Source organism: Mus pahari, chromosome 18 (assembly GCF_900095145.1).
Source record: "Mus pahari chromosome 18, PAHARI_EIJ_v1.1, whole genome shotgun sequence".
Taxonomy (NCBI): Eukaryota; Metazoa; Chordata; class Mammalia; order Rodentia; family Muridae; genus Mus; species Mus pahari.
The window spans coordinates 14019424-14033663 of NC_034607.1; the positions used below are offsets into that span (position 1 = coordinate 14019424).

At 55.2% G+C, this 14240-nt stretch overlaps 1 protein-coding gene across 3 annotated transcripts in view; it reads right to left on the reverse strand.

Annotated features, from left to right (window-relative positions):
- Positions 1-14240, reverse strand: part of Ttbk1 (tau tubulin kinase 1) — a 46684-nt gene that overhangs the window by 9553 nt on the left and 22891 nt on the right. For 2 of the 3 annotated variants that reach the window (XM_029531310.1, XM_029531311.1), the window contains exon 14: positions 9336-9614. The exons of the other annotated variant lie outside the window; for it this stretch is intronic. In XM_029531310.1, the coding sequence (XP_029387170.1) occupies positions 9336-9614 (279 nt within the window). The remainder of the gene's footprint in view (positions 1-9335; positions 9615-14240) is intronic. 3 annotated transcript variants of the gene reach the window in all.

The window sequence follows — 14240 nt, forward strand, 5'->3', positions numbered from 1 at the left end:
CTCTCTCTCTCTCTCTCTCTCTCTCTCTCTCTCTCTCTCTCTCTCTCCTTTCTTCCTTTTTTTTCCGATTCTATGTTTTCACTCTTTCTTCAACCATTCAGCAAACATTAAGGTACTGACTATGTGCTGGACCATCTTGGAGTGCCTTGCCAGTGTTACAGTTACAGAGTCCAGCTGGCCAAGTGGAAAAGATGGCTTTAAGTGGCGATGGGGACCGTCACAGGGAGGGGAGCTGGGTGATTGCACCAGGGACAGGAAGACACTTGGGAGATTTGCTCATGCCTTCTCACACCTGGCCAAGTCCTGGATCTCTGCCCAGAAGCCCATTGAGAGGCTGAGACCCACCCTTCCCACCAGCTGGATGACCACAAGCAAAACCTCCTCTCCTTCATGCAGATGGGGTCTCCAGGGTCCAGTCTGATGGAGTCTCCAGGACACTTTCTGTGTGCTTGGTCCTGGAAGCATGGGGGAAACGGGGAGGCACAGCAGAGTCACCAGCCCCCCATCGCAGCTATATGGAGTGCTAGCCAAGGGTGGCTGGCCCAGAGGCTGGCCCACCTTTCCCCAGGGCAGTGACCTTTATGAGTCTCACTTGTTGGTTTAGACTCCCAGGCCTGAGGCCTGTCTCGGCATGGCTCACCCGGATGTTTTATAAAAAGTCCAGCTCGGGTTCCTGCCCCTCCATCTGAGGGTGCAGCTGGGAAACCCCACTTATTCTGACGTTCCCCGGTTGCTGTAACCCTAGCACTCAGGAGCCGGAGGCCAGGAGTCTCTGTGAATGAAAGGCCAGTCTGGTCTACATAGTAAGTTCCAGAGTGAGGCTGTTTCCCAAAAAATAAATAAATAAAAAGGCAAACCAAACCAAACAAACCCCTCCTCCTCGTTGATTCGGGAGCTCAGGTTGGTCTGGGCTGCTTCATGACCTGAGGGGATGTTACAGCTTGAGCTGAAGAGCTCAGAGAGCCACAAGCCCTGGGTATCTGCTCGCTGGTCCCAGAGGCCCGAGTCCCTCTAAGCGTCAACCCCTCAGCGCCACGTGCAGAGGGAGAGAATCGGCCCCCAGACCTTGCATCTCATCCAGTTGTCCTCTCAGGGAGTCCTTGTGACAATGATGCTGAAGACCTGGTCACTCTGCCTCGCCCCAGTGCCCACACAGGGTGCAGGAGGTGACACTCTTGCCTGGACTCCCTGCCAAACCTAGTGCCTGGAACTGTACTCAAAGTCAGCTCAAAGTCCCAAGGTTATGTTGGGCTGTGTGACAAGAGCAGAAGGGTTAGGTGGCACTCCCCGGAACTGACAGGGGAGGGGGTTGTACCTAACCGGACTGCCTAGTGCCCTACATCCCTTCCTCTGTTCTGGAACCCTGTTCCACCTTGGCCCCAGCTGTGCAGCCATGCTAGGCCGGAGAGGAGAGGTCCTGGGGACCAAGTGGCCCCTGGCAGTTTGTCCACCTCATCTCTGCTGCCGCCTTCCCCTGTTTCAGTCTCCCGGCTCTCCCTCAGAGTGTTTCTGTCCAGCCAAGAGACCTCGCACTACTCTACCTCTGCCGCCCAAAGGAGAAATCCCAGCCCCCGGTCCCCAAGGTGGATACTCTAGCGAGGAAGGTGGGAACATGGCTACTGAGCACAGTCTACCCAGACAGACCTCACACATACGATTGATCTCCCGGATTGCAATGTTTCCCTCCCCACACAAGCTCCCTTCAATCTGTCCTAGCTCCACCCCCACCCCCCCACCCCGCAAAGCTAACAAGTATGTGGGGGAGGGTCTTCTCCACCTCCTGGGGATTAGGAACCATGCCTGTTGGGCCCTCTTGCTTTTGGCCCTAGGGACAAGGTGGCTTCCTCTTCAGCAGCTAGAGGAACTTCCTCCACTAACAAGAACCTGTCCCAAGTCCGTTCCTGAGTCATCAGTGTTGTACTCCTACCTTCTGCCCAGCCAGGGTGAGGGACAAAAGAGGGTCATGATACAGAGGGGCGGTCTCTAGCTTGCTCAGCCTGCTTCTGTCATTGTCACCTTAAGGTCCCAGCTCTCTCACTGCCTTCCTAGCCTGAGCTAAATCTGCTTAGGAGCATCTCTTCACGGTCCACCTGCTCTCTCAGGCAGTGGAGCAGCAAGGACAGTACCCGGGCATGTCCCACACCGGGCTTTTTGACCTTACGCCTCTCTCTGCCACATTTGGCCCATGAGCCTAACCTACTTTATTGCATTCCTCTAGCCCATTTGCAACTGGAGTTGGACCCCTGAGATCAGAACCCACACATCACCTTCCCCCATGAAAGAAGTCAGCCAGCAGCTGGAATAATTCCGAGTCTAGCTGATCAGCACCCCAGTCCCTCAGTCAGCTGTAGTCCCAGCCCCTTGCCATCTGCCCAGCACCACCCCCACCACCCCGAGCGCCCCCGGGGAGCTGAGGTCCTCCGGGACCAGGGTGGGGAAGTGAAGAAAGCAGGCCAAGGCAAAGATTCCTGGAAGGCGTCTTTAATCAGGATTTGGTAGTACACAAGCTCTCCGGATTGTCTGCATGAACATACAGGGACTTTAAAAGGCACAAGATCCCTTGCACAGCGACGCCTGACGGCGGGGCGCCCCCACCCCCGCCAGTGCACGCTCGTGTGCGCGTGGGTGCGTGTCCGTGTCCCACCCCTGTGGCGGCGCCGCGCGTGTGCGTGTCGGTTTCAAGTGTTGGATTTGTACAGTACTCGCAGTCTGGGGTGGGGGGGCTCAGTGCATGCTTTTCTAACCCGGGTCCAGGGCCCCTGACGCCGCTATATACACTAAGGAGGACGCAGCCCGGAGAGAACTAGGAAGAAAACGGGGGTGGGGTGGGGGTATGTAAGAAACAAACCAAACCAAACCAAACCAAACAAATAAATAATAAAACATAAAAAGAAAGAAAGGAAAGAAAAAAAAGGAAAAGAGCGTCCCGTCTTCGTGTGTGTGTGTGGTTTTGAGTTTCTCGTGCATGCTTAAGCTGGCCGGGGTAAGGGTGTAGTGCAAGCGTTATCATACAGTGTTATTGCAATACAAAAGGGGGCTGAGGAAAGACGTGTGGTTGAGGGGGAGCTCAGGAATAAACTGGCTGGGACTGGAGACCTCCGGGAGGGTCTTCTTGCCAACCACCCTCCCATCCCATCATCCCATCCCCTGGCGGGGGGAGGGAGAAGTTTCTGTAGGGTGGGCGCTCAATTCGGTCCTGGGGCTGAGTTTCCCCACACCACCAGTCCCACCTTTTAGGGGGCAGAGGCCAGCCCCTCTCTGCGGCAATACTGTCAACTCCAGGGGCCCTGGAACCTGCCCCTTCCCCCACGGAAGCCCCTCCACCTGGGGGAGGGGTCGACGGAGCAAGTGCAAAGGAAGCAGATGTTGGTCCCTGAGTTTTATTTTAGGGGATGGGGGTGGGGGAAGAGTTGGAAGTGGGGGCATGTTTGAGAAGCCCCCCCAGGGCCCTTAGTGGCGGATGGGATGGAACAAGGGGCACGTTTCGGAGCACGGGCAAAAGGGTTGGGTGGCTCTGAGAGACCTAGGCTCAAAGTTTGGCTCCCCCTCAACTCTGGGCTCTTTGGCATCCTACTGCAAGGCCAAGGGTGGGGGCAGCCCTATGGGCGGTGAGGTAACCGGAATCGGGAGGAGGGGTCGGGCTCTTGGAGCCAGCTCCTCCCATGTCCCCCCGCCCCTGGTCTGCACCCTAACCCTGGAAGCACTGAGGAGCGAGTCCCCCACTCGTCCCCACCTTGCCTCCAGGCCAGGCACCCAGCGGCCACGAGCCGGCAGAAGGGAGAAACAAACAAAACTGAGCGCGAAGGCGGGCGGCGGGGGCGCTAACCCAAAAGAAGAACTTTAGCAGCAGGCAGCTTGGCGGGGCGGGAACCAGGGTTGGGGACCCGGCTCCGCGGGAGCGGGGAGGGGCGGGACGGGGCGGGGCGGGGACTCCGAGGCCGGCGGTACCAGGGGCACGCCAAGTAGCAGCTGGTTAAAAAGACCTAACGTACATTCGTGTTAGTGATGGCTGCAGGGGTGGGGTACTGGGAGGACGGGCCCTGGGGCGGGGACAGGGCTGGAGTGGGCAACAGGGGTCCTTAACAGTTAGAAACCTGTGACAGGGTCTCGAGTGCGCTCCGGGTTTGGGATGCTAAGTTTGCGGTCCGGAGAGTGGATGAAGTGTGCGTGAGGCTGCGGAGTGTGCGCGTGCGTGTGCATGGGTAGTCATTCCCCCAACTCGCAGCCTGTGCAGGATCCAAGGGCAAGTTGTGAGTGATGGGCAACCCAGGGGAAGCAGAGTGCTAAGGAAGGGTTCCCGGTTCCTTCCCCACCTCTTTTTGGGTGGGCTCAGGGGCTTCCCAGGCCGGGAAGTCCACCGAGTAAGTGTGGGGTTATCTGAGGGAGATGGTCCTCAGCCTGGAGACCTCTCCCGTAGGGAGAAGGATGCCTTAAAAGTCAGATGCAATGGGGTTGGGTACGGCTTCTGCCTCTCTGGTTAGGAGTGTCCCATATCTAAGTGGAGATTTGGGCACAGCAGATGTTACAGACCCTTAGATGTCTAGGCTTCCTCCAATGGTCACATCAACTCAAGGACAGCAGCGAATACATCATCTGTGTCCCCAGACCACGAGGGTACCCCAGCCTCCAATGGGCACTGCATCCTCCTAACGCATGGTTCCTTCCCAAACCACCCATTAACACCCACACAGCTCCTGCCCTCCTGCAGTGGCCCAGGCTCCCCCAACCCCTGCCTGAACAGACAGCACCGCCCTGCCCCAGAAAAAGAGACCAAGGCAGGGCAGAGGACAGAGGTAGGAAGGAGGGAGCCAGGACCGGCTGGCCCAGAGGTGCCACCCCACAATCCACTGGAAAGGGCTGTTTTCCCTCAAACTAGAAATTTAGAGAGAGATTACTGGGCTCAGGGTTAGTGGTTGGGATGAATTCTGAGTGGTTATTGCTATGACCCAAGCTGCCTTGAGGGTATGGGGTGTGTATTAATTATGAGGAATTTAATACAGCATTTTCCACCAATCTAGAGTCCTCAGGACACACCCCTCTCTATCTAAGAAAAGACTGCCCCTATTAGGCTGTCCACACACAAGGAAAAACTCCAATAGCGCCACATATCCGGGCTCAACACAGCAACATGCACACACACACCATGCACACACACCACACACACATACACACCACACACACACCACACACACGCACACCACATACATACACCACACACACCACCACACACACACATACATACACACACCACACACACCATATATACACCACACACACCATACATACACCACACGCACACATACCACACCACACACACACAGACACACACACCACACCACATACACACACACCACACACCCACACCACACACACACACACACACCACACACACCACACACACACACCACACCACACCACACACCACGCCTCACTAGCAGCTAGTATCCTAAGCAGCTGCCTTGTTGGTGTGCCTGCTGAAGAACTACCTTGCTTTGAGCCTGGACAGGTGATGCAGTAAGGAGTCCTCAGGGTTAAGTCACCAGCTCTTCCCCGAAACTGCCGTGCGTGCGTGTGCGTGTGCGTGTGTGTGTGTGTGTGTGATCAATGATTAACAATTTGGAGAGTTCACATTAAAAAAAAAAAAGAAGAAGAAGAAGACAGCAGCAATGACTGGTGTTTTGGAGAGCGACTGGAGTGGGACTTCCCTTACAGGAATCTTACTGTCACTGTTTGGTCTCTTTGTGTGAGTTGGTGACACCCTCACAAAGTCCCCTGTCAGTGCTCAGCAAGTGATCTCTGCTGTCTGTGAGCCTGACCCCTGAGGCCCTCCAGTGGGGCGGAAGTCAGGAGTGCAAGCTCCCGCCTGCCATCTGTAGTACCCTGGTCAGTCCACTCTGTCTCCAGTGCTGCTAAACGACACTTGTGAGACCAAGGGGGTGGTGTGGTCAGTGTCCAGCCAACTTAGCCGACCCCAGTTCTCTGAGGTGCCTCATATCTGGCTGCAGTCCCACGAAAAGGTGGGACTGAGAAGGAGGAGAAAAACAGTAGTCCAGAGACGACCCTCGTCTTCCACAAGGGGACCAGCAGAAAAACTGCGCCTAGGCCAAAACATTTAAGGACTCCTATGGCCTGAGACCACAGTTACTCAGCACCAGGCGGCTTTTCTACCAACTTATGTTCTTGTAAAGGGAACATCTGACTAAATGCAGAAGCTCTGGGATCTCTCTCACAGGTTAGCATGGGGTTCAAGTGAGTTAATTTTGTCAAGTGCTCAGATCATGGCTCACAGGAAGAAGCACTGTGTGCCAATGGGAAGATTACAGTACAGGATACCTGAAGACACCCTTGTGTGTCAAGTACGAAGCCACCATGCTTCAGGCATGGCCTGGAGTGCCGCCTACTGGCAAAGTTACCTCTCTAGAAGCCATGCCCTGGGCTGGTGAGATGGCTCAGTGGGTAAGAGCACCCGACTGCTCTTCCGAAGGTCTGGAGTTCAAATCCCAGCAACCACATGGTGGCTCATAACCATCCGTAACAAGATCTGACGCCCTCTTCTGGAGTGTCTGAAGACAGCTACAGTGTACTTACGTATAATAAATAAATAAATCTTTAAAAAAAAAAAAAAGAAGAAGAAGAAGAAGCCATGCCCTTCTCCCCCAGGCAGAGACACTCAGTTCTCCAAACACTTAGGTCTGCTCTCTGGGGAGCTGCAAAGGTAAGAGGTCTGCTGCCAGTGCAGGCTCAGGGACAGCCCTGCCACACCAGGGAATCAGAGACTCCACCCTAAGCCATGCAGAGCTCCACCCAGTTCCACTACGAGATTGTGGCTGAGACTGGCACAGTTTGCAAAAGTCAACATGGCCCCTCCCCAAAGATGCAGTTTGTTAAGAAGACTCCCCTCCCATTGCCCTTGATGGTTTACAAACTCCTCCACCACAGAGGCCAAGGCAAAGAGACGCCTTCCGGAGAGCCAGACATTTTGATTGGAGGCCTTGTTTTAAAGGTGGGGGTGCAGATCCCCCATTCCTAACAGCTTGAGAGACAGCAATACGTATATAATGCTAAAACTGAGGCTCAAGCCAGTGCCATTATCGTTGGTAAGGCACTTGGGGATCTCAGAATAGCTCAGGGAGAACTGTAGCCACTTAGGTGGGACTCTGCTCAGGTCTGGTGGTGGAACTCTCCAGAAAGGAATGACAGATAGCAGAGTACTTGGTTTCCTGGAATCCCCATGCCGCTGACTTATGGAATAGATGAACAAGGAAAAGCCCCACCATTGAAGAGCAGTGGAGGGCAGAGGGGTCAGGGGCGGGGCAGTGCTGAAAGCAGGGAGGGGCTGCTGTGTATCCCCACCCCTCGCCTTTGTGCTTTGTGTTTCCGTTTTGGGGGGTTTTGGTTTTTTTTCTCAAGGGGTCTCCCTGGACACCCCCTCCCCAACTCCTGCCTGGGCAGAGCCATCCAAAACAGTCCAGAGGGCAAGAGAGACCTGGGACTGAATACCTTCAAAAGTAAGCAGCCAGGCTTGAGAAGGGCATAGGATTAGAACATGGCTCTGGCTGTAGTAGCTACATGGAAAAGATGCTCTTAGTCCAGGCATTGATGTTAAAAAAAAAAAAAAAGAGTTTTTAGAGAAGTAAGCAATGACTGTGGGGGACTGACTTGCAGAACTGCTGAGCCACGTCTCAATGTTGGCCATGTGCATACATGGATAGCTCGGTCCCTGGGCACTGCATCCCCCATGTTGATCCAAGAGCCCTAAGACCTCTACTAAAATCAGGAATATTTGGGGAACTTGATGGGCCACAGGGTTGAGAGGTAACAGAGGTCAAAGGGGAAATGCATAAGAAGAGCAGAACAAGGCCAGGAAACTACTAAGGACAGCTCAGACACACATGCACACGCATGTGCTCACATGCACACATACACATACACACACACACACACACACACACACACACGCACAGCTGCAGCACCATTTAACTTCAGTAGGTGCTGGTCATACCAGGGTCTATGTAAATGGTGTTCTCTGGAATTGTGCATGAACAACAGAGTCTGAGCCTCCTCCATCCCTGACAGCCCTGTGTGTGCACGGCCATGGCTAAGCACACTCACGCTCACATGGATGCCCGCAAGCTCACCAAAACACACCATTTGCAAACTCTAGTTCCTCCGCTCCCCAGTCAGGCACTACCATCTCTGGTAACCCCCCTCCCACCACTCCCCAAACCTTGCTGGTTGGCATGGGCAGGAATGAAGAGAGAAAAAAGTGGGGTCCCTGCAGTGACAGGTTGGGAAACTGAGGTGGTCAGAAGAGGGGGGAGCAGTCATGTATCTGCCCACTCTTCTCTGGATCCTCTCTTGACCTGCCTCTCTTTTGTTCTGTCTACACCACACCCAGGGTACCTCCAGGAGTCATCCCCTGAGAGTGGCAGATCTGAACAGTCTGTCTGGGACTTGTCTGAAATAAAATGTCCCTGTGCCCAGGATCTGGGAGGTCCCACTTCCTTTATCATTCTCCATATTGCCTGCAGGCTGGGTTCTGGGGACCACCTCTATTCATACCCAGCTCCTGAAGGCCTTCAGGGCAGTCAAGCCTCTCAGTGAGTGACACATGGGAGTCTTGGGGACCATGTGAGTGACCGTGGACAGCACATGCGCTTGTAAGATGTGGCCGGGAAGGGACTCTGACCTCGGTGTTGGATGGGAAATGTTCACTAGGTCACAGGGCTGCCCACTCCCCATCACTGAATATAGACACCCTCGCATCACACCCAAGCTGAGTTTGACCAGCCGCCATCACATTCTACTCAGGCCAACTAGACAGACACAGACGCACACCTGCGGAGAAGTTCCGACTCTCCCACCAACCCAATCCTTCATGGGTGGATCAGACCCTGACCCGCTAAGACATCACAGAGTAAACAGAACCTGACCTCAAGCCAGACTGCCCCCGGAACACCTCAGCTCCCCTTACATCTTGGTTTCCCCTGGATTCTGGAGCCCCTGGTAGCTGCACCTCAGGGCTCCTGTTCTATCCAACTGCGCCAGCGCACCACCCCTCCCTGCACCAGTTTGGCTGGCCCCTAGCAAAGGAGCCCACCCGAGGCCGAGCCTCTGAGGCAGAGCCTCTGGTGGGGTGGGAGTTTTACAGTATCATCGCGGGCCAACCTTCTAGGGGGGCGTATTGCACGTGGGTGGGATGGGCTGTGTGGCCTGTGATTATTGCGTCCTGGGAAGGAACCTTGGTCTCTGTCTGCTCCCCAGCCCCCCCCACCTGCCCCCTCCAGGAGGGGGGGGAGCCCAGCCTAGGTCTTGTGGGTGAACCGTGCCCACACCTGCTGCAGCTGGGACCGCGAGATGCGGAGCACCGAGGGCACGAGTCTGTGGTTGCCGGCGGCCAGGGGCGCGTGGCGCCGATGGGGCGCACGCACCGGGCTGCTCTCAGCGGAGCGGCTGCGCTGAATGAGGGAACCGGAGGAGCCCGAGGAGCCGCCGCCGCCGGGGTGAGGGTAGTGCTCCGTCTCCAGCGTGGAGGAGGAGAACACGGAGGACGCCAGTCGTCGCAGGGGGCTGTACCGCGGGAGGGAGTGCCCCGAGAGTCTGTCCTCCTCCAACTGAAAGAGACCAAGAAAGTGGAGGAAAAAGAGGCGTCAGGCACAGACTGGACAGCTCTTCTCGGGGGCCACCCACCGCTCACAGCCCCTGCGGCACCGGCGTCCCTGGCAGGGGGCGGATGGCGCAGGAGAAGGGGGCTACGGGCTGCTCCCCCAAGATCCAGCCTCGGAACCTCCAGCGCCCTGCCTGCCTCCTCCTCTCACAGCACGGTCTCTGGGCGAGGGACCTTGGTCACTCACCTCGTCCCGGAAGCCTTCCGGGCTTAGCCCCATCTAGCAGGGGGTTCCCTCTGGGCTGGAGCCTTCCTGTCAGGAAGGCCCCTCTGTAGCTGCTCCTAGCCAAGTGCCGCCCCTTACTAACCCAGACACACTTCCACGCTCTTCCAGATCATTTAAAAACAAAAAACAAAACGTATTTGCTGTGCTGGGGCTCGAAAATCTCCTGCTGATTTTAAGCAAGTGTTTTGTAGATGAGCTGTGACCTCCCGCACCCCCAGCCCTCCTCGTGAGATCTAAAGCATCTGTGTTCTTCCTTCCTTAGTGCCCTCTGCCTCCTTCCCGGAGGCATCAGGATGTCAGGCATAGTGGCTGGACTCTGAAGTCCAAGTACTCAACGTTGTATTTGCAAGAAGTCAAGAGAACAATGTTTAGTCATTTACTCTGTGGTTCTGGGGTTGTGCTGGTAGGTAACCATCAGGAAGGCTGGTTTGGTTTGGTTTGGTTTGGTTGAGATAGCATCTCACGCCGAGTGTGGTGGCGCACGCCTTTAATCCCAGCACTTGGGAGGCAGAGGCAGGCGGATTTCTGAGTTCGAGGCCAGCCTGGTCTACAGAGTGAGTTCCAGAACAGCCAGGGCTACACAGAGAAACCCTGTCTCGAAAAGCCAAAAAGAAAAAACAGAAAAAAAACCAGAGATAGCATCTCACTCAGTAGCTCACACTGTCCTAAAATTCACTATGTAGCCCAGGCTGGCCTCTAACTCTTGGCAATCCTCCTGCCTGCCTTCCAAGCCCTGCATCACACGCATGAGACATCGCTCCCAATGCCAGCCCAAAGATGCTTCTATCCCTTACTGACTGTGACCCTGACCTCAGTTCTCTACAAGCTCTCTCCCTGTAGAGTGGCTCCCACCTCCTAGGGCTGGAGGACTAGATATGCAGAGTTCTTACCTCACCGAGGGGCTGTGGGCTCAGGAGCCTTTTAACACAATGAAGACAGGCCCAGAGGGTGGTCGGGGTGGGAGTTGGGCAGCTACAAAGCTAGTGGTACCCATAATTCTCCTGTCTTTGTGCCCTCCTGTCCCCAAAGGGATAGGGAACACTTGCAGAGCACGTGGGGATGGCATGGCCTGGTGGCCTAGTGGCCACAGACTTTGCCTAACCTTATCTCTAGCTTTCCCTGGGACGGGGGCCAGTTTAGCTCATAGTGTGGCCCTGAGGCCTGGCTGGGCCAGCTCTAGGGGAATTCAGAAAGGGACTGGAGCCACCTCCGGCATGCCTTGCTAGTGTCAGATGGGGAGGCGGTGCCACAAGAGACCTCCTTCGGGGAGGGAGCAGGGAGAACGCCCTCACACCTTCATCTCTCCCAATCCACAACAGTTTTTCTGACAGCTTCTTTTGGGGCCAAGTTTGGGCTCCTTATTCCCTAGCGGATTCTGTTTGCAAGAAGGGTGGGGACTAAGGCACACCCAGAAGGACCAATGCACCCAAGGGCTCCTCTCTCAGCACATGTGGGGGCATGAACTCAACACCCACTCTGCTCCCCATCAAAGAGATCATAGATGCTGGATTTGGATCCCGGTAGCCCCCCACCCCCACCCCCGGTCAGGCCAGGCAGCACTTGTGACCTATGTGTCCTCAATACCCAGGATGAAGTCACCTTTGTGCAGACATCCCCGTCTCCCCCATAAGTCCCTAGAGCAGATATATGTGCTTCAGTTCTCCTGCCAGCCCTATTGGCAAGTGCCCAATGTCCATCGTCCAGCCTACGACTCCAGTCCACTCTGATCCTGAAAGCTCTGAGCTGGGATAGAATGAAGCCTTGCTCCTCTTTGGTTCCCATCCCCGCTCTCCCCTCCCCCCCACCCCTGGCCCAGCACAGTGTTCAGCTTGTAAGGAGGCAGTGTGGCTTTCCAGCAAACGTCTATGTGTTTAAGGGATACTCACCCGTCGTCCTACTGGCTTCAGACAGCCTATAAAGACTGCAGCCACCTCTAAGTCACACACTCTGCCTGTATTCCCTCTGCCCAAGCTGAGCTGTCTCCTGGGCTCCTGCTAATTTGCACCTGAACCACCGGAGAAGAGCCAGGTATTCTATTCACACATGCACACCAGGGAACAACGAAAGCCTAGCCCCACACCTGCTCCCCTGCCGTTCACACAGCAGACTTGCAACAACACAGCTTGCAACACCAGGTCTAGGAGGGATTCCTCCAAGAAAGGTGGTGAAGAACAGGGGGGGGGGGNGGGGGGGCCCTTTCTAGTCACCCAGGAGTGGAGAAGAATTTCACAGGCTTATTGCAATGCGCCACAAAGCACGCAGCCCCTACCTAACCCAAGGCCACCCTCATCAATGAAACAAACACAAACCAAGTTTGCTCCCTCTGCCTCAGAGAACAAAGGTCTTGCCTCATCCTGAATACAGAACATGCCCTGTCCCATCTGCTTCGTCCATGGGCATCCCAAGGCCACTACGTACACTGACATGTCATCAGGCACATGTGGTAGTGAGGGCCAGCCAGCTGGTGTGGCAGGCATGTGTATGTACACATTACACATTTGAATGCTCTAGGCTCTCTGAGCCTGCGCAGATTGTCGGCTCCTCTGACCTGCATCTACTATTCTCTCTTCAACACACGTGCCTTAGATCTGGTGGCTCGCAGCAGAGACCAGTGACCCAGAGCTGTGTGGTTTCAAGTCTCAGCTCTACCAATTGGCAGCTCCAGCCAGAAAGCTTGCTTATTTATTTTTGGTTACTTACATGAGGCTTTTCCCACCTTGTAAGTCAAGGTTGCACGAGTCTAGTGTTGCTTCTTAGGCCCGGTTGGCCACATGCATCTATCTGCAAATGTATCTCCCAGTGTCCCCTGTCAGTAGCCATCACTGTTGCCTTTCCCAATATTCATTGTTCTCCCTGGTCTAGCCCTGTACAAGCCCCCAGACATGATTCACACCCCACACAGATGTGGAGGCATTTGCACGGATGTCCACAGCCACACACTGATACATACTCATCATGATCAGTGGGCTCAGAAAAGCACACACAAAACTGTAGAATAAATAACCTCAGTTATGTACAATGAGGGGAAACTGAGACTGGCAAACACACACACACACACACACACACACATACACACACACACTCCCTTTCCTGTCCATGTCGCACCCCGCTACTGCACAATAAGCCTGTCCCTGGTCTGGAAAGAGCCCCCCAGTGTTAGCATGACACTTAGGATGCAAGGGAGAGAGACCTCAGAGAGAGCCTGGCTTTCTTATTCTGAGACCCAGCAAGCGACTGGTGGCTGGCTCACAGCGACCAGGAAGGAAGGACAGAACAGAGAAGTTACCTCCATCTTTGTCTCTCTCCACTCCAGTGCCACTGTCTGTGTCCCCCCGCCCCCCACTCTGCATTTCCTGGGGTTCTACCCCTTGTGCCTGTCCTTCTGGTGTCTGTCACCGGGCAGATGACAAATGCTCTGGTGCTCATGAGGAAGAACGGGGAATAAGAAGCCCTGAGAACATCTTGTTTGCCCTCCCACCTCCCCCAGAGTCATTTGTGGGATCAGGGGTCGTTCCCCCAAGGAATTGGGGGTCGTAGCCTAAGCACATCAGCCTGCCAGAAAGAAGCCCCCCCCAGTCAGGGCCTCTCTAGGTGAGGACTCAGGGTCCCCAGGTTTTCATTACTATTTCTAGAGTACAAGGTAAAACCCGAGAAATACTCTGAGGACTGAGGACCGCAGCACCACCTGGAGAAAGCATGAGCAAGCGCACACACCCTTCCCCAGAGCTGCCCTGTCAAGGTACCCAGCGGCATCCCAGGCCAGGCTTCCCCACCTGACTGAGTGGCAGAGCTGGCTCCTAGACCCATACCTGGGTACCACACAGAGCCCCAACATAAGATCATCAAGTGGACTAAGCCGCAGACCGCCCCCCCACCCCCCACCCCCCAGTCCCTTTCGGACTCAATTCAGCACACAGTGGTTGAATTGATGTTCACTTCCCAGGAAGAGGTCAGCTGGGATCCCTGAGACGCCAGAGTAGCAGCTCACAAACCTATTCTGACAGAGATGTCCTTACAGGAGACAAGCACTCACACTCACACATGCTCACTCACACTCACTCACACACGCTCACTCACACTCACACACACTCACATTCTCTCTCTCCCCCCGCCCTCTACGAAACGTGCTTCCGATCCTCAGGCCAGCACTTCCACTCCATCCTTTATCTCCCTCTTCCCTGCTTTGGCAGACTGTTGCTAGATCTTAATACAACTGTCCGTTCCTCTAAACTAGGTAGTGAGGGCTCGGGCCTGTAATCTCACGTGCGCTGAAGGCTGAGTCAAAGGGAGACCGTCCTGAGCAACACAGTGGGGGAGGAGGAGGAGGAGGAGGAGGAGGAGGAGGAG